Source organism: Catharus ustulatus, chromosome 2 (genome assembly GCF_009819885.2).
Source record: "Catharus ustulatus isolate bCatUst1 chromosome 2, bCatUst1.pri.v2, whole genome shotgun sequence".
NCBI lineage: Eukaryota > Metazoa > Chordata > Aves > Passeriformes > Turdidae > Catharus > Catharus ustulatus.
The window spans coordinates 109433989-109460876 of record NC_046222.1 but is presented as its reverse complement, the minus strand read 5'-3'; the positions used below and the strand labels follow the sequence as shown (position 1 = coordinate 109460876).

Here is a 26888-nt window from a genome sequence, read left to right as displayed (position 1 = left end):
CTGCACCTTATCTGTCTGAGCCACACTGGCTGGACCAGGTTTTTTGGCAAAGTGCAGATCAGTGGCATCTCTCTCCTCCAGTCTCACTTTCTCCATCTAAAGCTGATTGAGCCACTCATCCTGAACTTCTATTAACAAAAAATCCAGTACAGCCAAGAGGAAGCAAGTATTGTTTGGTGCAGCTTGCCACTGTAATTCTGTGCCCTATAGATCAGTAAATTTTCTGCAGTCCATTGTAACTGGGAAAATGCTACAACTGAATTTTTAAAATAAGCTTATAATTTTGTATGAGAATTTCAAAGTGTTTTGGTGAATGTAAGAAATTCATTTATACAGCAGTCATGTGGGGCTCCTTGTATTTGAGTCCACAGAGAACTGAGCAGGGTCTTGCAGACAAAGACAGCAAATGGATTGATAGCTGTGACAAGGGATCCCTCAGTCCCACCTACAGCTTCTAGGCTTGAGAAGACAGAAAATTGAAGATAATGCACTGCTGAAAGATCAGTCCTATAAAGGAGAACAGGGAGACATCAGCAGCTGAAAGTCCAAAGGACAGCCAAAGTCGGCAGCTCACACTGACCTTCAGACTGTAAAGAAATTGAGACCATACCTTTGAGGGGACCAAGAGTAAGTAACTCTTTCCCTCCACACTATATTCAGTGAATATAACGTAACTCTGGTTAGGGAATGGCATGATGACAGAATAAATGCAATACTATGGCTCTCAGCTGGATCAAAAAGGTCAAGACTGTGTAACACAGAGTGATGAGTCTGGTTCTTTTCTTGGCTTAAATTAAATTGTTAAAAAAAAAAATGTTGACAAGGTTAACTTGGTAAACATTACACCAGATCAGATATCGCCTGCCTTTGCAATTGTAATGATAGTGTATCAGGTATCACCCATCTTCCTCTAGCTACTGTAAAAATACAAAACCAACATCAAAACCATGCTTGGGCGAAAACAAAACTGTGTGCCTGCATCTGTGCTGAATCAAATTTATGTTAATGAGTTGATCTGACACTGCACCAAAGTAGTATTCGAGATCCTTGACCAACAGCCTTGGATGCCAATGCAATCTAGATAATATCAGTGTCTCCTTGGTTTTTGTGAGCTATAAATCTACTTCTGAGTGGTTTTCAGCCATAAGAAGACACTTTGTTTTGAAAGGGTTACATGTTCAGTGTGTGAGTCTGTTGTTTATAGCACCTGAAGGAAAAACTGACACAAACCTGTTGGGCCTGCTGGCTATCAGGACTGGCAATCGAGAATTAATGCATCCCAGCAGCCTAAAGAGCCTTCACACCACTGGGACCAATCTGATCCCAGGCAAGGAGAGTGCTGCCATCCTGTAGTGCGTGTTCTGACAGGAACTCCAGGAACTTGTAAAAAGTCTTGGAGAGCACTATCTGACACCTTGTGGGGTGCCTTGACCCTCCCAGCAGCAGCAGCCTGGGACAAGGGAGCCATGGCTGCCTCCCCTGCGGGCTGGGGGCCGCACCACGGTGGGTGCAGCTGCAGGGCCAGACCTCTTTGCTCCCACCTCTCCTGCCTGACCCAGGACAGTGCAGCCAAGAGCAGTGAAAGGGCCAGGACTGAGACGGCTGCCCACAGCTCCTTGGGGCCTGCCCCACTCCAGCCATCCCTGGCCCTGCACAGGAGCTGCCAGCTGCTCCTTGGACCCAAGGGGCAGTGAGAAGTGTCCCAGAACCACAGAATGTTCTGAGCTGGAAGAGACCCAGAAGAACTGAGTCTAACTCTTAGCCCTGCACAGGACAGCCTCAACCATCACACCATGTGCCTGAGATCATTGTCCACACGCTTCTTGGACTCTGTGAGGCTTGGTGCTGTGACCACTGTCCTGGGGAGCCTGTTCCAGTGCCCACTTATGCTCTGGGTGAAGAACCTTTTCCTGGTATCCAACTTAAACCTCCCCTGACAGAGCTTCAGGCCATTCCTGTCACTGGGCACCACAGAGAGGAGATCAGTGCCTGCCTCTCCTCATCCCCTCACGAGGAACTTGCAGGCCACAAGGAGGTTTCGTCCAGCCTGAACAACCCAAGTGACCTCAGCCACTTTTTAAATAGTTTTCTCCTCTAGACCCTTTGACATCTTTGTAGGCCTTCTCTGGACACTCTCTGATTGCTTTATATCTTTCTAATACTATGGTGCCCAAAACTGCCCCCAGCACTCGAGGTGAGGCCGCCCCTGTGCAGAGCAGAGCAGAGCAGGACAATCCCCTCCCTTGCCCGGCTGGCGATGCTGTCCCTGATGCGCCCAAGACACGGCTAATCCTCCGGGCTGCCCGTGTCACGGAAGGGCTCTGCTTCCCGCAGGGCATTCCAGGCGAGGGGCTGCTCAGAATTCAACACCCGCAAAGGGCCAGGGCACGCTGTCCCCTGCGCGACCGCTGGCCGCGAATCAACGGCTGGGACGGAGCTGGGCAGCGCCCACCCAAACAGCGCAGCGCGGCTCACGGCAGCTCCCCAGCGCTCCGAGTAAGGGGCCCCGGTGCGAGAGCGGCGGTCAGGGGGCGGTGCCGGAGCCGCCCCCGCCCGGCCCCGCCCGGCCCTCCCCTTCCGGGCCGCCCCCCGCCCGCCCTTTCTCTCCGCCGCGCCCGTGCGGAGCAGCCGCGGCCGGCGCGGCCGCCGGGACCCGCCCCGCCGGCTCGCCGGGCACCTGCTCGGGGCGGAGCGGCGGCGGCCGGAGGAGCGGCGGGAGCGGCGCCGCAGGCGGTGAGTGCTGCGCTGGCGGCGGCACCACGGCCGCGGCGGGGCCTGGTGAGGCCCGGCGAGGGGGCGGGGGCCGGTGCCGCGGGCAGGGGGAGCCGGGGCTGCCGTGGTCATTGTCCCCGTCAGCGCCGCTGCGGGCCGGGGTACTCGGGGCTCCGCCTCGCCCGCCGAGGGCCGGCGGTCGGCGCGGCCCGGCCGGCCCTGGGGAGGTGAGTCGCAGTTGCCGCCCTCGCTCCCCACTCTGGCCCGGGCGCTGCTGGCCGGTGGCAGCGGAGCTGCGGGGACGGGAGCTCGGCGGGGGTTGTGCTGCGCCCATCCGTGACGGGTCTGCCGACGGAGGGGAAGCCCGGAGCAGCGGCAGCCGGAGCCGCCTCGCCCCGCGTGTGTGCATGTATGTAGAGAGCGTGTGTGCTCGGGGGCCGTCAGGAGGTTTGGGAGGGCCGGGAACAAAGCCTAGGGCAGGGACGCACACCCAAGTCGCCGCGGGGCTGTCGGCCGTGCCCCGAGCCGTGACTGTTCCAGAACACCCGTGTTGCTGCGAGCCCTGTGGGCCAGCAGCACCGCAGAGCTGAGGTCGCTGCTCACTGGTACTGTAAGGACACCTTCGAGATTAGCAATGCATAAATACCAGAAGAGGTTAGCAGTGCATAAATACCAACACTCTCTGTTTCCAGTAATTTATATGTTGTCACACGCAGAACCACACCAGTTAAAGTCTTCATAAAAACTTAGAACGGTACAGATTTTGTATAGCAGTCGTAGCTCAGTTTCAGTATATCTTTGGTTTAGCTTAATGCGTTTTCCAGATTGAATCAAGCCAAAGCGAGATGAATTGGTGCTGATTTGAACAAATCTGTGGCTTTTTTGAGACTTCTTTAAGTGATTAGTTGCTTATGCACATTTTTTCCATCCATATCTGAGTGGGCGGTTGTGTCTCATAAAGAGTTGGTGATAGCAGTCTCCTCACTTGGCTCAACTCCACCTAAACCAGCAACGCCTAATTTCTGCTGCCATTCTTAAATGCCCCAAGTCACTTATAAATATAGTTTAGATTCCTGAGTTATAAGGGTTTAAAACAAAGGCTGCTCAAATTGCTGGGAGATTTTAATTACCTGCTTTGTGTGTTTGTGGACCTGAAGGAAAAGTGAATCTTCTGTGAAAGTCTTGCTGGGTGTGGATGGCTGGAGGAAGAACAGGGAAGAGGAAGCCAGGAAGGGAGGGGAAGAAATATGCAAAAGACATGGAAGGATCTTAGGTGAAGGATGTTGAGTTGTGGCAGCCTGATACAGGGCTGGACAGAGATGGGCCCTGTCTTTCCCTTTGAGGGTTTTTCTGATTTTTTTTTTTTTGCTTTAAATGTTGGTGTTGATGAGGTGAAATGAAATTAATTAACTTCCTTTAGTGACACACCCTGTTATCCTGATAAACTGCTGTCTATCTTGAGTGTCCATGCACTCCTCCACATCTGCCTTCAGCAAAAGAACTGGTATTTCTGCCACTGCTTTTGTAAGAGTCATCAAACTCACTCTCCTTGTGCCTGTGCTGGGACAAGATGGGCTTGATTTTGGTGCAGTCTTGGCTTGTGGGTGTTCACCTGTCAGGAGGTAACATAGGCTGGGTTGGTGTTGCAGGCAAGCTGGTGAGGGATGTGGCTGCACACAGTTAGGTTTGCTTTTCCTCTCGGGTGGCAGCAGGTGCTTGCTGTTTGCAGGGAAAGAAGGAAACATGCCAGAGTCTTCCAGCAAAGATGCATTTCTGTGGTGTGACTGGGGAAGGCAGCCTGGACTTCCCAGCCTCCTGGCAATGCTGCTCTGTAGCACTACTGATACTGAATAAAGAAGAGTGTTATTTTGGTTTTCTGGTGGTTTTGTGTCAGTGGTGTCTCAGGAGCTCGAGACAACCACCTGTGTAGTTTAAAAGTCTCTGTTACCCAGCCCGAGAACCAGAGAAAGAGTCAGGAGTCGTGTTCTGTAGTTTCCAGAGGTTGTTTATTTTATCTTATCTAGCAAATTCTTTCTCTGACCAGCTGAGGTCTGTTCAGCAGGTCAGTCCAAGGCACACTACAAACTATGTGAACATTATTTACAGTTATCTTCCAATACCTATCACCTATATTGTACAGTCTAGTTCTACTCTAAACCAATCTAGAAGTGCCAACATCACCCAGAAGATGGATGCCAAGAAGGAGAAAAAAGGACAGAACGTGCCCAAATTCCTCCATCTTGACCCTGGACCCCTATTCTAAAAAATCTTAAAAATTTACTTTTTTGCCTTGTAATAAAGTAATTTATGCTCTTCTTATTTTTTGTGTCTTGGAACTGTTCATGCAAAGGTGGGAATTTTTTCCAGGGGTTGAAATCAAAGGCACAGGGGTCTTGGGCTCTGTGCCAAGGCTTCTGAGCCCCCTGCCAGGGTCTCAAGCCATCCAGGGCAGCTATAGAGATGTCCTGGGTTCCCACAGTTTTGTGACACCAAGGTGTAAAAGCAGAGATTTCTATCATGGTTTGTATGTTTTGGAGAGCTCTCAGTAGGCTGGAAGTTATGGTCCATCTCTAGGGCTAGCACAACCAGATTTAACATGCTTCTGTTGTTCCCTCAGAAACTGGTTTGGCAGATGTGGCTGGGTACAGTGCTGTCACATTTCAAGCTCTGTACTGAACAGATGTTAAAGGCCTCTAATTCAACACATTATAGAAATGGCTCGCTAATATATTTATGGGTTGAGTTTTCTTTGTGTAAAAAAAGAAGTTTGAGAGTGAAATACCTTATTTATTATGTGATACAGATTTATCCTGCTCAGTCTTTCCAAGTTGGCATTCTCATCTGTTCTTTTGCAAAGGTGAGGCATTGCCTGCTAATTAGTGTAATTAAGTGGGTCAGTTTTAAATGAGAACTCTCTGAAAAGTTTTATATGCTCTGTAGACCTACTCAGTTATTTTTATTCCTTTGCTCAAATATGCAAGCACAGGAAAATGAATATTTTCCGTGTGTTTCAAACAATTACAGTAATTTCATGAATACAAGCCGCAGCAATTTGACAAAAATTTTGGTGGAAACCTGGAAGTGCGGCTAATAGTCGGGTGCGGCTAATATGTGAATAATTTTCTGACATTTACAACCCCAGACGTGCCAGCCAGGGCGCCGAGCCAAGCACCTGCCAGTAAAAGCCGCCATTCGGCGATTGTTACAGTGTTACTGTGTTGCCTTGGCTCCCTGCAGGCAGCACGGGGGGCGGGGAGAGAGGCGGGAGAGCTCTCTTCTTCCCTCCTCTGCTACAGCCCAGGGGAGGACGGGTGGGGGGGCGCCGCCATTGCTGCGACCCGGGGAGCCGACGGGGGCCCTGCGCCATCATTGCCGCGGCCCGGGGAGGACGGGGGGAGTGCACGCCGCCATTGCCACGGCCCGGGGAGGCGGGTGGAAGCGCGCGCCACCATTGCCGCGGCTCGGGGAGCCGACGGGAGCCCCGCGCAGCCATTGCCGCGGCTCGGGGAGGAGGCGGTGTGCTTTGTCCCCGCCCGCCGCCGGCGCCACGGGCGCGGGAAAGCTCCGTCCCCGCCCGCCGCCGGCGCCACGGGCGCGGGAAAGCTCCGTCCTCGCCCGCCGCCGCTGCCGTAGGAGCGAGGGAAGCTCCGTCCCTGCCTGCCACCGCGGGGCAGCACCGACCCGGGATGACCAAGCCCAGTGGCAGCGGCGGGTGGCCCCAAGCGGCAGCACCGGGCTGGGCCACCTGGCCCCGTCGGCAGCCCCTAGCAGCCGAGCCTGCACAGCCTTAGCTCAGCCAGTAAACCCCGCCCTCCCGCGGTTCTGTTACTAATTGCACGCGGGTCCTCGCTGCGAACGACAGAGCGGCTTATATTCGGGTGCGGCTTATCTATGGACAAAAACCGAAATATTTGCCAACACCCAGAGATGCGGCTTATACTCAGTGCGGCTTGTATTCGTGAATTTACTGTACTTGAATTTGTTAGGTGGCCTACTAAGAAATGCTGTATGTTTAAGCTAGGCCTGTACTTTCTGTAGAAGGCTTTCATCCTACTGTGAGTGTGAAGGGGAACAGTAATTTTTTTAATCTCCATTTGTGTAGCAAGCAGAGGAGAGTGATGCCCACATGCCTCACTAGCATGAGGCCTGGTTGTCTGTTAACAGTCCTTGGCACTGGGATGCAACCTGTGTCAAGCCTGCTTTCCCCAGCTCGTGCCAAAGAAAAAGGACAAAGCTGAGTAGGAGGACAACTTCTAAAGCCACAGTCGATGTGGTTTTGGTAGGTTGAAGGGATGCTTCTGCTGCTGGGGAGAGCCAGTCTCTCAGAGTATTGGAGCTGCTCTCCTAGAGAGAGCAAGGAGTGCACACATTCAGCAGGAGTGGTGCTGCCTCCTGCCATTGCTGCCCTCCATTCCCAGCTGCTCTGCCGCAGCTGCTTGGGGAGGTGCTGTGAACCAGATCTGGAAACTTCTTAAATATAGCATGCCATGAGAAGTGAAGGGGGGAAAAATGGATTATCTCTCTGATGTTGGTGATGGCTGTGAGGCTGCAGTGACCTCAGACCTGCCACAAAATATTGTGGAGATGCAAAACATACCTGTGGAGATGTGGAAGATGTTCCAAGAGTGATTAAAGCCCAGGAGAAGGAATCTGTCATCATAAGGAGCCATTGTTGAATATCAGAGGAATGTGAGAGAGCTGAGTATGGAAATTTGGCTCTCAGTCATTTGCATTGATCTGTTACCTGCTGAGTTGTCTAAAAGAAGGAATGGTTTAGAAATCACTCAGCCAAGTTCCATTTGTCTCAGCCAGGTGTGTACCCTTGACTTAAACTTAGCTGTTCTAGCTCATAGCTTTCAAAGCTGTCACATGTCCTTCCCTGAGGTGGTGTGCCTTGAGATGGGAGTCACCTCCATGTGCTGGCAGAGATAACAGTGGAGATAGTACTGAAGCCTGTCTAGGAAGCATTGACTACAGGAATCCTGTTGCAGGTTTGGAAACATTGAGACTGGTTTGCTGGGAGGTGTTTCTCTGCTTATATACTTTTTTCCTGGCCATTTGGTATTAGAGGTAATAAGATTTGCCTTGAAGATGAATGGGCATGTGAGGCTTGTGTTCTGCTTGGATAGTGGCTGGAATGGGCACTGCATGGGACAACCTTTGAATCAGCTCTTACAACCTACACAGTGGAGAAGTTGCCAATTCTATACTTTTCATTTATCAATTGTGTAAATGACTTTCCATATTGCAGACCTAAAAAAAAAAGAAGTCTAAATTGCAGCTGAGCTGAGCTTTTAATTTGATTGTATTTCTGACAAATACTTAGTTATTCTGGTATTGAGAGTCTCAATTCCTGGCTTTTCTTTCTTGACAGACACTGCAGTGTCTTGGGTTGCAATACAGGATGTAACCAAAAGTATGTATTCTATCACCATCTGTTAAAACAGGTGGGGCAGTGTTCTTTATCTTTTCCACAACCCATCCTTCCTTCAGGGAGTTATCTTCTGTTAACAGCCCATCGAGTCCCACTGCATGACTGATAAAATTACATCATCCTATTGTAAGATGCTCCACCCAGGGGGAGGAGTCAGGCATTTCCTAACTAGCTAAAAATCTGAAATTTGGAACATCAGAGCAGCCTTTTTCCACTGGATTCCAGAGGAAAACCAGACCCTTCTACATCATTACTGGACCTTTGGAGGAAAACTGCACCTTCTACAGGAGCACTGCTCCAACAGAACCACATCTGCCACTCCAGGGGGACTGCAGCCACCATTTAATGGGACTGCTACCAGCACCCTGACTGACAGGGTGTCAGGTTGTATTCTGACTCTGTCAGTGTTTTGTTGTTTTGTATTACTGTACTTTTATTTTAATTTTCCTGGTAAAGAACTGTTATTCCTATTCCCATGTCTTTGCCTGAGAGCTCCTTAATCTCAAAATTATAATAATTTGGAGGGAGGAGTTTTACATTTTCCATTTCAAGAGAGGCTCTTACCTTCCTTAGCAGACACCTGTCTTTCAACTCAAAACAGATTTTGGTGCTCAATGTGGGGCTCAAGGGCATCAAGAGCATCAAGAGAAAAAAGGAGTAACAGTTCTTGAGTAACCCAGTTTTTGTGTGCTGGATGTAGAAACCTCATTAGGCAGCACCATGTGGTCTAGCTTACCCTGGTTTGGGTGGCATGTGGTTGTAGCTGTATTTCTCCCATTTGCAGGCCCTTATCTAAACATGGCTAAAATCAAAACTGTGACTGTTACCCAGTTTGCTTTATGGGGTAATAAGGTGAGGAATTAATGAATTTTTAACTTTCTCTGGAAGGTGGACACATGGATTCATAGCTATCACACTAACTGTATGGTTTTGGTACCTGTTGTGAGGAAATGACACCGGGGAAAATTTTCTTCCAACTCTTCACCCAGCTTTTTGTGTCTACCCCACCAGTTTTTGAAGGGTTCAAATCTTCTCTAAATGCTAATGATATCATACTGATGTTGCTGACATGCCTGTTCTATTTAGCATTCAGAGATAAGGAAGGATTGGCTTGGATAACCACCCTGATACCTACCCCAGGAAATAAGGATGCTGCTGCAGAGCCTGACACTACCCCAGAGACTAGGGACCCTGCCCCACAGCCCACCCCAGAAATAAACCACCTGGAGTGGATGGGGGTAAGGGAGGAGAAGATATGCCAGGTGCTGAAGGAATACACCCCCCCAGGTGGGGAACTCTCCCCCTACCTTGAAGAGGGACAGTCTGATGGTGCAGCAGTGGAACCTACAGACGTTATAACCGTCCAGGTTCCAGCTGAACTGCAAAGGCACTCACAGCCAGCAACAGTCACCCCTGTGGAAACTAAGAAGTCTATTTAAAGCACCTAGTTAATAAGGATAAGAAAGGAGGGCCCTTGCAACCAGCAGGGGAGCGAGTCCCTGTCTTATGAAAGTCTCCATAATCTGCAAAAAGACATTGTACAATGGGGCTGTGAGACTTTTGTGACTTGGCTACTTCGGGTCTGGGAGCTTATGGGAACAGGTGTGCAACTGGATGGTACTGAGGCGAGGAATTTGGGACCTTGACTCAGGTGTGGATCAGGTATTTGTAAGAGAACCAGGGCCCCTTTCCCTCTGGGAGTGGCTTTTAATGAGCATGAGAGAGAGAGGTTTGTCCACAGAGAGAGAATGCAAGAGCACCACCATAGAATGCATTGGAAGATCCTTGAGAAAAGGATCCAACAGCTGAGAGAAGTGGCAGTATTGGAGGTACTCTTTGGGAGGGATGGACAGCATGACAATGACCCTGACAAGGTCAGATGCACAGGGCGGTTGCTGTGGAATCTGGCAAACCTGGGATCATCTCAATACACCACCTTCATTGCAATGATTAATGCTGATAACAGCTAAGAGATGGTGGGCTCTGTCACCAGCAAGCTTAGGAATTACAAGAGTATGATCAATGGCCCCATGCAGGCTCATGTCTCTGCTGTGGTTAAGGAACTCAAAGAGAAGTTTAAAGAGGAGATGAGGGAGGAGATGAGGAAGATTGGTGCAGCACCAGTGTGAGTTACACACCCCAAAGTCAGAGCCCAATGTCCCCCAGCTAGGGAGAGAGGGTACACCCCACGAGCTCACCTGTGGTTCTTTTTGCATGACCATGGGGAAGACATGGGAAAAGGGGATGGGAAACCCACTTCTGTCCTGGCAGCAGGGGTGTGTCAACTCAGGGAGGGAAACACTAACCAAAGGAGTTCTACTAAAGTGAAGGTAGCCTCAACCTCCCATAATCAGGGTATTACAGAAGGGAGGATAATCTGTCAGAACCACTTGAAAGAACCTCTGCTATTTATGCCCAGGAAGGAAATAATAACCAGGGCTAGAGGGGCCCTGCCTGTAGCCGGGAAGAGGCGTGGGATAACAGGGTCTGTTGGACAGTGTGGGTCTGATGGCCTGGCACATCAGAACCATAAGAATACAGGGTATTAGCTGATACTGGTTCACAATGCACCCTAATACCATCAGAACATGTGGGGGAAGAGCGTGTTTCCATTGCTGGGGTGACGGGGGGATCACAGGAATTGTCTTTGCTGGAAGCTGAGGTGAGCCTGACAGGGGAGGGGTGGCAGAAACATCCGATTGTGACTGGCCCAGAGGCTCCGCACATTCTAGGCATAGACTTTCTCCGGAGAGGCTATTACAAAGACCCAAAGGGATACAGATGGGCTTTTGGAATAGCTGCTGTAGTGGCAGAGGGCATTAAGCAGTTGAACACCTTGCCTGGACTGTCAGAAAACCCATCTGCAGTGGGACTCCTGAAGGTGGAAGAGCAACAAGTGCCAATTGCCACCTCAACAGTGCACCGCCGGCAGTACCGGACGAATCGAGATGCCGTGATCCCCATCCACAAGATGATTCATGAGCTGGAGAGCCAAGGGGTGGTCAGCAAAACCCACTCACCCTTCAACAGCCCCATCTGGCCCGTGTGCAAGTCTGATGGAGAATGGAGATTGACTGTGGACTATCGTGCGTTGAACGAAGTGACTCCACCGCTGAGCGCTGCCGTGCCGGACATGCTGGAACTCCAGTACGAGTTGGAGTCCAAGGCAGCAAGGTTGTATGCCACCACTGACATTGCCAACGCATTTTTCTCCATTCCTCTGGTAGCAGAGTACAGGCCTCAGTTTGCCTTCACCTGGAGGGGTGTGCAGTACATGTGGAATCGTCTGCTCCAGGGGTGGAAACACAGCCCCACCATCTGTCATGGACTGATCCAGGCTGCACTGGAAAAGGGTGAGGCTTCAGAACACCTGCAATACATCAATGACATCATTGTGTGGGGGAACAAGGCTGTGGAGGTATTTGAGAAAGGAGAAAAGATCATCCAGATTCTGCTGGGAGCTGGCTTCACCATCAAGAAAAGCAAAGTCAAAGGACCTTTTCCTGGGGATAAAGTGGCAAATTGGATGGTGTCAGATCCCCACTGAGGTCATCGATAAGATCACCGCGATGTCTGCACCAACCAACAAGAAAGAAACACAAGCTTTCCTAAGTGCCATAGGCTTTTGGAGAATGCACATTCCTGACTACAGTCAGATTGTGAGCCCTCTCTACGTGGTCACCCGTAAGAAGAACGATTTCCACTGGGATGCTGAGCAGCAGCAAGCCTTTGCCCAGATCAAGCAGGAGATCGCTCATACGGTAGCCCTTGGCCCAGTCAGGACGGGACCAGAGGTAAAGAATGTGCTTTATTCTGCAGCCAGGAACCATGGCCTGTCCTGGAGCCTTTGGCAGAAGGTGCCTGGGGAGACTCGAGGCCGACCTCTGGGATTCTGGAGCCGGAGCTACAGAGGGTCTGAAGCCAACTACACTCCCACAGAGAAGGAGATCTTGGCTGCCTGTGAAGGAGTCCAAGCTGCCTCAGAGGTGATTGGGACGGAAGCACAGCTCCTCCTGGCACCCCGACTACCAGTGCTGGGGTGGATGTTCAAAGGAAAGGTTCCCTCTACCCACCACGCCACCAACACCACATGGAGCAAGTGGATTGCCCTCATCACACAATGCGCCCGTATTGGAAACCCGAATCGCCTTGGGATTTTGGAGATAATTACAGACTGTCCAGAAGGTGAAAATTGTGGTCTCACTGACGAAGAGGAGCAGGAGCAAGTGACCCGGGCCGAAGAAGCCCTGCTGTACAATCAACTGCCAGCAGAAGAAACACACTATGCTAATGTAGTGGTTTGTATAAATTTCCTGAAATAACTCCCTGTCATGACCTGGGCAGCCTCCTTTGGACCTGGCAAGGACCGGTTGGTGTCTGATTTTAAATATTGACCCATTGTTGCACCAATGAGAAAGTTTATTTAAGTTGTATTCTGACTGTCAGTGTTTTGTTTTTTTGTATTACTATGTTTTTATTTTTATTTTCCTAGTAAATAACTCTTATTCCTATTCCCATATCTTTGCCTGAGAACTTCTTAATTTCAAAATTATAATAATTTGCAGGGAGGGGCTTTACATTTTTCATTTCAAGAGAGGCTCTTACCTTCCTTAGCAGACACCTGTCTTTCTGTTCTGGAGTGACTTTTGTCATGTTGAATTGTATCCCCATTCATCTGTTTAGCCCAGAAATAAGTTTTGTACCTTTAAAGGCTGGATTTGGGAGTGAAGGGGGTGGGGGAAGGAAAAGTGGTGGAATGTCTGAGGTGGTTGTTTTCAAAACATAGAGATAGGAGTTCCATCGCTTCATCTCTGGGACTGTGTTGCTGTAATGGACAGTGGGAGAGAGCTCTCCTTTGCTTTTAGTTAGTGTTTGACTAACTGAAGCAAAGAAGTTCCCCGGACAGTTTTTTTTTTTCTTCCTGGAATTATTTGAACCTGCTCTGGACTGGGGACCTGGTGGAGCACTGGGAGCTCACACCTGTGGCCACCAGGGCCTGGCCTGGGCAACAGCATTTTCCAGCACCAGAGGGATTGATAACAGACTGAGCTGAGCTCCCAGCCACAGGAGAGAGACTTTCTGAAGTTGTCATCTCTTCAGAGTGGCGAGAGGTTTTGTTGTTTGGTATTGTTAATATTTTTGTGCTGGGCAGTGCTTTGCCTGTTGAATAAACAGGCTTTTTCCACTTCTCTCTGAGGAAATTTCTTCCTGAACTGTTTGGGGGAGTTTGCTTCCTGGGGGCAAACCTCCTTTGAAGGTTTTCTCCCAAATTTACCCTAAACCAGGACACAAGACATACGGCAATACAGACTTTGGCGTGTCTCATGCAGCTTCTGATTGATCCCCACCTAGAAGGCAGTCACTGAAAAGCTTGGAATTGCTTCTTATGTTTTTTGGGGACAGTGAGAGGGAGAATAGTGATGTGGGTAGTTTTTACAGTAGGAGTCTATCTGTCTTCCTGTTGACTGTGGGACCCAGCCTATGAGACCTGCTTGTCCCTCTCTCCTCTGAAAGGTTTGTGGTGGTGGTGGTTAGGCAATCCCTCTGAAAGGGGTGGCAGATGACATCTCCTTCACTGCAGGTGAAAGGCACTGAAGGGCACCTCCCTGTTGATGAGCACTATCAATATTGATTTGCTCTTTGTGTGTTTCTTCCATGATCTGTTCCATGAAATGATGGAAAGGCGCTAAAAAGTCATGTAAAGCAGTCCATGCATTTGTGGTCTGTTCCAGGAGAGTTAACTGCTGCTATTCAATCTGTGCTGTTACCTGCAGGGTTTTAGCTGTTTGGGGCTTACTGATTTTGGGTACCCTGCATTAGAAAGAGCTCCAGTTCCCTTCTGTGCAGCTAGATGATTGCAATAATTTGTGGTTTCTTGTTTCATGCTGGAGAAAGTCAAGAGATAGATGATTGTTCTGTTCAGGAGAGCAAGTAGTTAAAAATCTGTGGCCTTTCTGAAAGAACATGTGTTCAAGTTGGCACATCCCATACAATTTCTGGTCATTTTTGAGTTACTTGTTTCAAGATACTCCTTTCAGGTTTGTAAAATAATTTTGTACTTGTCAAAACACTAATATCCCAAGGGTGGAATCAGAGGAGAGCTAGTAGCAGGCTTGAGGCCATTTCTCCCAAGAGGGAAGTTGTCTGAGTCAAGTTCCAAAAGTCAAGGGAAAGAAAATAAAAGGTGTGAATCCCATTAATATTTAAAAACTATCTAAGCACAGTTACTGGTAATTCTTCCACTGAGTCACTTATTGTTGTAATGTAACAAACACTAGCAGCACTCCGAACCTAATAATGCTACTTAGTTAAAAAATAGTTCTTCATGTTTTCATAGTGACAGTGTCTCCCAAAGTACAGCTGAGCATCTTGGAGAAATTCAGAGCCCAGAGCAGCCAGGTCTTGGCACCTCTGCTCCATCATGACCTGCATTTTCAGAGGCACCTGGATGCCTGACTTGGAAACTGTAGGGCCTTTACTTGATTCAAGTAATTCTGCTACAGGCAGGCTTGCTGCCTGATACCATCCTACAAAAAACTTGCTTTTGGTATGGAACCATATTGCTGGTCTAGCTGAGGTGACTTAAACCTGGATTTAGTAATGTTTACAAATTCTCTGTAGATTAATTGGTGTTAACAGTGGGAGTCTTGTTGGGGGGAGTGTCTGCTGCCTTTATATGATGTGTTTCTCTGTGAGGAAATCGTATTGCGTGGGTCATTTTTAGGAGGTGTGTTAGGTGAGCACTTCTTTCCACTAAACAAAAGGAATGTCATCATTGGAAATTACAGCAGTCCTCCTTATCCTAAGGCAAGATCCTAGGACATACTGTCAGAGTCTTTCTCACGCTTTTAGGCATGATTGTTTAGCCAGTCTCAGAAAGAAGAAGGAATTGGTTGTTATTTTGCTCAGTTTCTGCCTTTATCAGTCTGGCAGATCAAGTTCTGTATGGATGATTGGGTGGAGTTTAATGGTACTTTTGTCTTTTTGGAGTTTACATACTCATTTGAAAATTAGGAATCAAGTTCAGAACTGAAGGGAAGGTTGGAAGAAAGAATTTGGTCAGCATTTAAAACACTGTCACTTCTGAAAGTTTACCACAAGAGATGGTGGTAGTGAATCTTTGAAGCTTGTTGGAGATGTATCACATTTTTAAAAGTGTTACCCACGGATTACAGTTTTGTGTTTTATTTTCTGTTTGTTTGTTTGTTTCTGAAATACTGCTTTGTAAAGCATATTTTAATGGGTGAAATACAGGAAATTATTTTGATCACAATATTACTTTTATTTGAAAAATAATGAATACTGGCATTGGAGCATGATATCTAATTTTGGCTAGTATGACTTTCAAGTAAGCAGAGGGCTTGAAGTCAATTCATGCTATCTAGTCCTTGAATATATGTCTTTAGGATCTAAGAGCCAGTGATAACTTCATATTTGAGAGTTAAGAGAACAAATGCTTTGTCTTGTCCTTGGGGTACTTTGGTATTGGATTCTTGTTGCTTTGCTATCCCTTGCAGCAATTACAACTTCATGCTTTGTTACATGAAAAGATTGTGGAGCAAAAAAAAAATTTTAGAGGTTTTTCTTCAGAACTCAGCTGTTGCTACATCTTGCAAATAAATGTCTGGTCAGCTTACGGTGCAACTTAATGAGCAGTTTCTAGTTTAGAAGATGGCTTGACTAATGCCTGCCTGTGGGGTAGGCAGCAGAAGTGTGCTGTGATACTTTGAGCAACCAGTGTGACTGGGGGGTGCGGGGTGCTGGGTCAGGCATGTGGGTACACACTACTTCAGGTCATGCCTTAAAGCTTGTGTGGTTTTCTCCCTTTTCAATTTCAGTTCATTAGGCAAAGGATACAGTTAAAGGAATTTTTTGAGCACTGGGAGTGTCAAAAAGGCCATAGTTTGCTAGCTCAGACTGGTTTTCTATCTCTGAGTGTCTGAACAAATAATTACAGAAAATACCATAGCATATATAGAATGGCATTGACCTGGGTGTATTCTTTCAGTTTCAAGTGGTTGGTTGTTCAGTAACTTTAGAGCTGTTGATAGATCTGTTTTTGCATCTATATTTCTGACCTTTAAAGCATTTTGGGATAATTAAAAGCTGTAGGCATGAGTATGTGGTCCAAACTTCAGTTTTAACCCAGTAATCATTGTGTTTAATCATTTGTGTTTGCTAAATAATGAACAATCATTTAATTCCTGTTCACCATTCACATTACTGGTGCGTTTGTATATACTTACATCACTTTTTTTAAAGGTCCTAGGTATTTTTTTTTTCTTTCATAGCTTTTATGAGAAGGGTTGCCAGGAGCTTTTTCATAGTGCATTCAATTTATATTTAATGTGTGTCTAGTTAGTGGGTTATTAACAGGTGAAGTACAACAATGAAAAAAAGTGATCTTTTGTATCTGGTTTGGTTTGCATGGAGTATGTGATGACCTAGCAGTTGTGATGGAGTAGTTAGCTTGCAAGAAGTCTGCAACCATGTAAAAATTTTGGTGTATATGACAAATTTGAAGTTCTGTGTATATGAACCTCAGGATATATAAATTGATGCAAAACCATTTTCCTTTAGAAACTGTATTTTTAAAGCTGTCTGTTTCTCCCCTCTATCAATCTACATCATTCGGCACATACTAATTCATCTTTCATTGCTGCAGCTTGCTTATGAGTTTATTAGCATTTGATAGCAAGTTAAATAGACAGCATTACAAAATGGAAAGAAAAATGAAACAATGATCAAATATTTAAATCTTTATAAAGAAAACATACTGCGTTTTAAGATCAGCAACTAGAGAAAAAAGGTTGTTTACCTTAAAATTGGTATTAGAAGTTTACCTTTGAAGCAAAACATGCTAAGAATAGACTTCACCCTAACTTTGAAGCTTCTAGTACTAACTACACTTGTTAAAAAAACTTCCTGTTGCAATTTGTAATCAGACTAGTAAATGATATAATTTTTACAGCTTCAAGAAACTCATAAACACAGGAGAGAAGATGACAAGATCTAGATCGAGATCACCACGATGGAAACCAAGGTAAATATCTACAGCTTGTGTTCTGAAATGTAGCTCTATATAAGGGTTTATAATTAATACCTAAAACCTGCATTAAAGAAAGAAAATTGCATGCAGAATAGCAATTTGTGAAGTGTGTTTTGTAATCTGTAGTTTGTTGTACAAGCTGAGCAACTACCATTTTTTTCCCAATTTAAGATTTTATTACAATTTCTCTTAAGCTGGAGGTGTTCAGTTTTTGCAGTCTGCCAAGAACCTTGTTCACCTTTTGTATTTTGGGATTTATGACTACCTTAAGCAAAAAAATCCATGCTCCTAACTAGTTAAGGTTACTTTTACTCAAGCAGCACCTTGTGCACTGAATATCTGTAACTCACTTTTGTTTCGCTTCTTGGCTTACAGGGAGGAGCTGTAAAAAAAATCACCTAGTTGTTGTTTTTTTTAAAAAAAAAGCTTCCTAGTTCTAACACTTCGGACTTTCTGAGGTTTGGGGCTGATCTGTAAATTGATCTTTAGCACAGTTAGACATGCCTTGCAGCATAACACAGAGTGAAAACATGTGGAAATGTGGGAGTTGTTGCCCTTCTCCTTGGACATTAGCCTAGTAGCGTGTCTTTGACATTTGTCACCAGCATAACATCCAGCTTACTTCATGCTGGGAGTTACCTGCCTCATTTTTAAGACTTGCAGTGTAAATTTGAGGTGCTAAAACCAGGAGGGTGGAATATGATATCAAGTGAAATTACTGCTGGTTTTGGGCATCTCTTCAAAACAGACTAAGCTGTGATAATCAAGACCAAGGAAGTTTGAATAACTCAAAAATGTGTGGGTTTTTTTTATTTACTTCTTTTGTTTTTAAAAAGAGAAATCCTAACTATGTCCACTAGACTGATAGCTGTGAATGTCATTTGAGTAAGGGCAGCCCCAACTCTCATTAAAATGCAAACCCTAACCAGACCAACATGGGATGGCAACCGCAGTGTGGGTGCTGTTGGAAATTGGCCATCATGGTTTTAGGAACATCTGTGGTTCTCAGTTTGAACTCATTTGCAGAAACGGAGTAAATAGTTGTGCCAAACTGTTCATTTGCAAGACATGCACAAAGGAAGTGGCTTATTTCAACTTGTTTTTTGTTTGGGGTTGTTATGGGTTTGTATCTTCAGAAGAGCAAAGCAGTTGTTAGTTGCTGTGAAGTTGTTTATTGTAAAGGCACAGCAGTCTCAAATGGCAGAGAGTCCCAAGTGTTACAGTTTATGCTAAAAGCTTTTGGCATAGAGTCCTGATTAGAAGTAGAAGCTGCAGCCTGATACAGAGTCTTGAGAGGCAGATGCTCCCTGGTCTGTCTTCTGTTCTTTTCTTCTTTGATAGTAGTGATGATGATGATGGTGGAGGAAGAGAGCGAACAAGAGAGGAGAGGGTCTCTCCCCAGTGCACGACTTCTTATTTACAAATTACCCAATGGACTAAAAACACAAATCTGAAGCATTTCTTCTAAACCCATTAGAATTCTGGTTCTATAATATGAAAGTTTGTGTATAATTTGTGCATATAGCCTATCTGTTCTGTCTGAAGAATGTAAGCAATATTCTTACTATATTTTTATTATGTCCAGAGCTATGTTATTGAGCTCTCACTGCAGCTTGTTTTTGAAACTTATTTTTTGCACTAGATTCTAAGGCTTTTGCCCTTTAAGACACTTAAAACACATACTTGCTTAAGTTTACACCTCTATTTCATATGAGTGGCTTAATATAATTTAATTTCTCTAAAATCTTTAATTCAATTTCTGCATACTGTTCTCTCTCTGAGAGACTCAGAGAGGCCTCTGTTTTTCACACTCCAACAGTTTTTTGTATTTTATATGAAAGAGTGTGTCAAGAATAGTGCAGTGAATACCTGAATACAAACAGAACTGTTACAATTGGGATTACTTTCTGGTTCTTGTTACTGGCCTGTGTTGGTTTTTCTTTATTTTAAGGAGATTTTTGCTAAAAATAAGAGACTGCCATCATTTTTTGTAACTGTAGATGAAAATGCAGAGCTGAGTGATGCAATTGAATTATTAATTGCAAAAGCTGCAGTAAGTGTGGAACTGTGTGTGTATACATGTGTGAACATGTACATACAATTATCCAAAAGGCTAAAGCATCTTTCTGAAACTTGTTTTTTTCTGCAGGAAAAAGCCTACCTGTATGACAATTTAAATATATTTTGTAATGTTTCAGTCTTTCAGTTTTGAAGGTTGTTTTAGCATGCAAAGAAAACCTGAAAAGGCATTTCCTCCCCTTTTAAATTTCTTTATACCTTTTTCCCTTCCCTTTTTCCTCTTCACACTGAAAAAGATGGGGAATGCTTGAGAAGTGTAAAAATATGTATAACAGTTGTTCTCAATGTAGTGGAAACTTCATGTATATGAAATTATTTTTAGTTTTAAGTAAAAAACTTCAAAGAGACAAAAATGATTGAGTTACTACAATTTCAAGTGGGTATTTTTACTATGAAAACTTTCTACAGTCTAAAAAGTATGCCTGGTACTCAGCCAGAAAAATGCCACTTTGATATCTTGATGTTAGTTTTTTTACAAGCTGATTAAAATTATGTACTAAACTCTACTTCCTTAGGAAATAGATGTTCTCATTAAGAAATTGATTTAATTTTATGGAACTACTCAAAGTGGATTTTATTTTTGCTTTAGGTCCTTATCTCCAGCTTTTAGAACTCCAGAGCACCATAGGCAAAGGCATGCTCACGTTAATTATGACTGCGAATATAAAAGCTTTCGTAAGGACCCCAAAAAGTCTATGTCTTGGAGAACAGAGGATGAAAAGTATGGACAAAGCAATTCCAGGTTTGCACCTCATGGAAATAACCACCAGAGAATGTATGAACGTAGGTCACCTTCACCAAACCTGAAAAGAATTCCCGTGGAAGATGCTTACAGTCATAAGCCCTACAGAACACATTCATCTGAAAGGACTGAAAACAATAGGAGATGCCAGTTACCACCAAAATACTCGGAAATGCCTTATAAAGAGCATGATCGTCCATTTTACCAGCACAAAATGGAGGACAGATACATGTTTGATCATTACAAAGTCACTGGAAATGAAAAAGGAATGAAACCTTTTCATAGACCATTAGGGGGTTCATGCAAACTTGAAAGAAAATGGCATGAAGATGACTTGAGGCACCAGAGGTTACATGAAGAGAAGTATGGTCAGTCACCCAGAAGAGTTTCTGATGAATTTACGGCAAGGAGCTCTTTACAGAAGAGGTATAGGAATAAAATAATTAAACCCTGGGTATTGTGGTGTAAAGCCTCAAGTGAAAGTCTGTTTTCATTATAGTTGAAGATAACCACCTTGAAACACCTTGGCCACTTTGTAGTTTAATTATGGGCGACTGGTAATAGTGAAGTATTTGTCTTTTAAGTAAATCGTATTGCTGGCTAGAGTATGAAAGGATAATATTTCCCTCTTAAGAGCCCCTGCACATCTGTACCTTGGCGCGAGGGATTATGGGTTAACTTGCCACGCATTCTGCTGTCCAACATTCTGCACATATAAGTTCTCACTTTCTTCTCTAGTGCAAGTGTAAATTGCTTTATGTCAACACAGGTATCCTGAAGATCACGATTACAGAGAATATGGGCACGCGTCTAAAAGGGCTAAGGAAATGGAGAGGTATGACGGTGGAGATGTAGCAAGGAATTCCAAGTGGAAGCAAGAACGTTCTTTTCCACCCTGCCAAGAAAAGGAGGAGCAAAGATACCCGGGTGTGCAGTCCCACCGGTCAGCCGAGAGGGAATACTTGGGGGGGTCTGTCCCAAAGATAGCCTATGAGTACAGTCACAAACGGCGCAGGCATCCGGACGGGGACAAGGCTTTTCCAGACGACAGAGCTCAGAAGTACGTGAAGCAGGAAGAGCAGAAGTACAGCTCTTCCAAGAGTGCCCGGAACAGCAAAGAGCTGGATTACTTCAGTGGTGGCAGAGCGAGGCGGACTGAACGGCACATTGAAGAACCTGTTAAATACAGTTCAAAGAAGGGCTGCAATGCTTGTGTTAACTCTTCCAAAGCAGATGTTGAGCTGAGATCTTTTAAAAACAAACTGAATGAAAGAGTGAGGAAAGATGGGGAATTGAGGAAAAACGTAGATTCCTCCAGTAGCCAGCGTGATGCAAATCATACTGTTTCAGATGTGAAAATGTCAGATGCCAACTGTATGAGAGAACATCTCACAGTCAAAGTGGATATGAAGAAGATGGTGACCAAGTACAGGTATTGGTTTTCTTTCACCTCTGCTTTCTTCCTGTCTCTTTACAGTTTATGAGCATTGGAGGGAAGCATTGTTTCTTTAGGATGTAACCAGGACAAACTATGATTGTACCTTTTTAGTTTTATTTCTTTTAAAATGGCAACTTTTCTGTCTGGGCAAGTTAACTGTTTAACTCCTATTAAAATAAACAAAACCAACTAACCAACCAAAAGCAACATTTTATGCAGATGTAGGAAGTAGAAAGAGTAGATATGCCCAATATCTGTAGTTAGTAGTTGGTTGTGATAAGTAAACGTGTTATTTTTATTTAAAAACAAAACCCTCAAAAAAACAGAAACCTAAATGCAGAAAAGCCCAGTCCAGTGCTTTAATCTGAAATACGATGGCATTTTTTAAACTGTCTTCCCATCTTTTTTCTAAAAATCAGCTAACCTTTAAATGCATAAATCTCAAGCACATATTCAGATATTAAAGGTATCGAGTTCAGTAAAACTGCCACAAATGAGAGATCTCTGGGTTGTCATTTATTGTTATAACAAAGTGGCAACCTGTTGAGGCATCAGAGCTGAAAAGCAGTACAGTCTGCTTACAAATGTATTCTGTGTAATACTTGTGTTTGCATTTAGCATTCCTAGTGCTGGCTGCAATGGAATAAAAAGTGGCAGTACTGTGAAATTTTAGATGGCAAGTACATGATAGGGAGCAAGCAGCTTGGTTTTGAGAGGTTCTTGCAGGGTTTTCTGGTTTGTTGTCTTGCTGTTAGAGGCCAGAATATCTTGTATTAGTAGTAATTGCTTTTGGAAGAGATTACCTTGCTTTCCAAAGTGATCAGCCTTCATTTTAAAGGTATTCTGCCTCTTGTCCCAAGTAAAACATCTATATAAATTTCCTTCTCTTTGCAGTATTTCAAAAATACGTAATACAGCAGAGAGTTACAAAGACAAATTACTGCACCTAAGGGGCTCATATTAAAGACTGAGCAAAGAGAGGTGGAGTAATGCCCATTACCCACAATTGGGCTAGGATGAGGGTTTGACTTCCTGAATGGTAATATAAGGAAAGTTGTGGGGTTTTGTTGCAAACCCAAAGGATGTTTCCTCTATCTAGGAGCCTCTTGCTGCTGTTTTTGTGAAGGTCATGCACAATGGACATAATAGCTGTTTGCAGACCAAAGAAACTACTGCATTGATTACAGCTAATTTAATGTATGGACAGTTTGCTTGTGCAGCCAAAAGTGCTACATATTTTATTTTTTCAAATATAAGAACACTAATTTTACGGAAGCTGGTGATTTGGAATACTCATGCTGCTTACTTTAGGCATTTAAGAAACACCTGACTTGAAATGACTCAGCTAAGAAGAATAGTTTCTTTATAAACCTGGGGAGCAGGTAGATAATTCAAATATCTTAGCCCGAGGTTGCTGGATTCCTTCTTGCATGCATTTATTCCCATTTTTCTAGGGGAAAATAGATGATTTCTGCTACAGGCTATTTCTGATACAATTCTTGTATGAAATTCTAGTCCTGTATGCTTCTAATACAGCATGGCTAGGCACAAAATCACTTTGCAGAATGAACAATTGAAAGTCTTCATCCTAAAAGCTTTTACATGAGCTCTTAGAGTCCTTAATTTGTCTTTTGGAATGACAAGCATTTTCCTTGCAGCAAGAACAGTAGGGTTGTTGAAGTGTTGGCTTTCTTGTCAAAATAATTTTTGAGCAGCAGTGCAACCATTTGGGGTGTAAACTTATTTAGAATGAGTAAAAATTTGCAAAAAGATGGTAAGCACGTTCTTGAGTTCACACACTACTACTGAAGCAGTTTCACTGCTGTTTCACTAGGCTGAAGTGATGATTCAGTTCCAAAGATGTGAGACTTTTTTTCTTATTTCTGAACTGTTCTTGAAAATTACCTGGTAACTCCTTATAAACAAAACACAGGCATAATTGCCTTTTAGAATTCTAAAGAAGTCTATCAGGATTATAATTTTATCTAGATTTGATAACCTAGTTGAATTAAATTTAAAATTCACAAATTTTGTATTGCATACTTCACAGAAACAAAGATTCCTGAGAGTGAAATTCTCTTCATATTTTATTATAGATTTTCTTCCTTGTGGCCTTACAAGTTTTTTAATTTAAAAAAGGAACAAAATGAGACTTTGGCTTTTAATCCCATTTATTTCCTAGCATGAACTTCTTATTTGTTTTGTTCTACTAGTCTCTTTCAAGTTTTCAGATTTAAATATTTGCTTTAGAGTAAACTGTACTTTTTTTTTTATTCCAGGACTGCTTCTAGTCACACTACAGAAAGACAGATGTCCCATGATCTGGTTGCTGTTGGTAGAAAAAATGAAAATTTTCATCCAGTCTTTGAACACATGGAATCTGTAACACAAAATGTTGAGAACGACCCATCAAAAGAATTTACTCAGGAAATAATCACAATTATTCATCAAGTTAAAGGTGGCTGTAATATTTGGAGTATATGTATCTGCTTTTATATATATATTACATATATAAATATACATTGTGTATTACAAACATAGATTACTAAACCCAAAGCTGATGGTTTGGCTATGATGTCCCTGTAAATCTCAGGTGTTTGCCATTGGTTTAATTTGTATTTTGGCTCCCTTTTGTATTGTTTAAGGAAAATGTAGGTTCAGGATTTAAAGTAGTTGTGACTGCAGGAAGGTCTCAGGGCATAACTGAGGCAGTATTGTGAAGATTAAAGATCAAAATGATTTTATGCTTGTATGGTAGAATAACCTGCTTGTTTTAGTAAACATGACAGGAAGAAAGGGGCTTTGCTGTAATCACAGCTCTCTAGTATAGTTCCTTTAAATTTTCAGATTAGTGTTAGGCAGCTGCATTATGTTCAGTGTTGAACTTTATAGATTCAAGTAATTTGAGTACTACTATGGTAGAGCTGACAATTGAGTTTAATCTTATAAAAAAAGGTTGTCTAAGTTGGCTGGCCTAATCTTTCATTTGTGAATATTAAACGGCAAGTGGAAATAGTTTGAAATTTCATTTCAGTAGAGTTGTCATGGTATCCTTAAGAGTTAATCTTATAAAAGATAGATTTTCCCACTGTGCATTTCAAGTACTGCAAATAACATTCTTGTATTTAATATCTCTTCACAGCAAATTATTTTACATCTTCTGACATAACTCTGCATGAGCGGTTCTCAAAAATTCAGGATAAATCAAGTGCAAATACAAATGAAGTTAAAATGCATTTGGATCCAGAAATTCACAGGTAACTGAACTTTTGGTCTTAATTTATTTGCATTGAGGTAATTAATCTTCAGTACACTTTACACAGTGTGAGGTTTTTATTCATTATTTTTACGTGCCTGTCGTCTTTAAAATGTTCTGTGGCCTGGTCAAGAATACTTTGCTTTTATAGTGATGGCATTTCTTTTTATGCAGTATTTTTGTGTTCCAGGAGGATTGACATGTCTCTAGCAGAACTTCAGAACAAACGAACTGTGCCATCTGAATCTTTCCAGGTACCTTGATTGCTTAAATTTTGGCAAGCAGTAAGTTATTATTATAGATACATTATAGATGTAAGCAATGTTTTCCCCTTGCTATTGGAACATAATTTTTACATGCTGTGAAGACCAGCAGTAATTCTGAGTATTTGGGAAAAAATGCACACCTGAGCATATTTACAGATACCACAGTGATGCAAGTGTACTGTGTTCACTGAGCAGTAAAATGCAGATGTGTTCCCAAGAGCAGCTGGAGTGTGATTATTCATGCTGCTTGAACCCCCGTTTTAAAATAATGTAACTACTGAGTCCCTGACTGATATGTGGCTCTTGGTTTTCCTCTGAAGTTACAAAAAACCGTAATGTTTCTTCTACCCTAATGTTACAATGACTCAAAGTCCACATAATTCCTCAGAATGCTATTTTATCCATGCTTTCATCGGGGTCATAAGATTTTCTATTTTCCCCTTTGATCTGCTTGCTGTGATTTAGTTACCATGTCTTTTCTATAGTACAGGTACGTGGAGATTCTCCTTGATTAAGCATGGTAGAACTTCTTAAGATTTACTGAAACTTTAATGAGTATTTCTGCCTTGGCAACTCCATGCAGAATTCTAGTGCTCTGTTCACTGCTATTTGGAAACTTGTAAAAAGGCAGATGGTGCAAGGAAGGATAATTGCTTAGGACCACTTTTTATTGCTTTAGATTTTAGATCCTTGGGTTGATGTGAACCTGTCCTATGTGCAGACAGCTGAACTATGTTAACAGGTTATGTACAGGATGCTGCCCCTGAAGGACAGAATCAGGTTGGTGTTCAGTTCTTAGCAGCTAACTTGGCTTCAACCCTTCCTTTTAACTAGAACATTGTAAGAGTGTTAGAAGATCCAAATGATCTACGGTATGATATAGAAAGGAGAAGAAAAGAGAGATTGAAGAATGAAGATGAGAGAGTGTTTCATGTAGATGATGTAACTCCAAGGTAATGAGCAAATAATCTTGTTGGCCCAAGCCTTAAGTTCCCCTGTGTGTTCATTTTTGGGCCCTTCCACAGTAACGTTCACATTTGTGGTGATTCTTTTCCACAGTTAGCTCTTAAAAGTTTGACTGGGCCTGAAATTCAACTGACATACCTTGCAAACTACTCTGTCATGAGGTATTACCTTGAAAGAGATTAAACTGCAGTGGGCAAAAATGAAAAGCAAGCACAAATTGTAGTTCTGAATGAGAAGAGAGGACAAAGACAGTTTGGAAAAGTTTTTAAGTATTTTTAAACTCCTCAGTGTGCCATGTAACAACATTCTCCTTCATTTTGCAGTTAAAAGCATTCTAGGATTATTATATTGTTTTGTTGCCCTACTGGTGTGGTAATGTGGAATATCAGCAAATAACTGGAGTTTTTCTGATTCTTGGAGAATTTGCAAACTTAGATTTTTGGAATAGTGTTTTACTCCTATGGATTCCTCCAACAGGTTTGTTAAAGGCTTTTGCCCCAAAGGTGTTTGCTAACCTCAGTCATCTTGTTCCAGTTTTGCTGTTGTGAGGTCAGTTGATTAGAGAGGGACTGCTGGTAGAAATGTTGATTAATGAATTTCCAGAGTGTAATAAAATGTATCCACACAGCAATCATAGTTTCTTATGCAGATTGTTCTTCGTGTGCTGCTCTTTGTTCATTTTAAATGAAGTCTGGCATTAACAGCAGCTAATGGCAATACACACATTTGGTAAAACAGACTTGTGAAACTGTAGAAGAAATTTCTTGTATTTGAGATTCTTGAAAAAAAAAAAAGGTTAACGAGTGGGGAAAACAATCCCTGGACTTGCTTCTATCTATTGTGAGAAATGTGAATTTCCCTACCAAATATGGCTCTCGTGGAGTTTGTTGTCAGGGATTCCACTGTCAGGGAAATGTGGGCTGAGGGCAGTAATGGCATGAATGAT

The 26888-nt window shown here is 43.7% G+C and overlaps 1 protein-coding gene across 1 annotated transcript in view; it reads left to right on the top strand.

The window, feature by feature from the left end:
- Nucleotides 1–2705: 2705 nt before the first annotated feature.
- Nucleotides 2706–26888, top strand: part of BCLAF3 (BCLAF1 and THRAP3 family member 3) — a 38285-nt gene continuing 14102 nt past the window's right edge. The window contains exons 1-8 of the mRNA XM_033052261.1: nt 2706–2733; nt 17118–17189; nt 19864–20442; nt 20786–21448; nt 23734–23912; nt 24597–24711; nt 24901–24964; nt 25811–25929. Of these exons, the coding sequence (XP_032908152.1) occupies nt 17149–17189; nt 19864–20442; nt 20786–21448; nt 23734–23912; nt 24597–24711; nt 24901–24964; nt 25811–25929 (1760 nt within the window). The 5' untranslated portion in view covers nt 2706–2733; nt 17118–17148. The remainder of the gene's footprint in view (nt 2734–17117; nt 17190–19863; nt 20443–20785; nt 21449–23733; nt 23913–24596; nt 24712–24900; nt 24965–25810; nt 25930–26888) is intronic.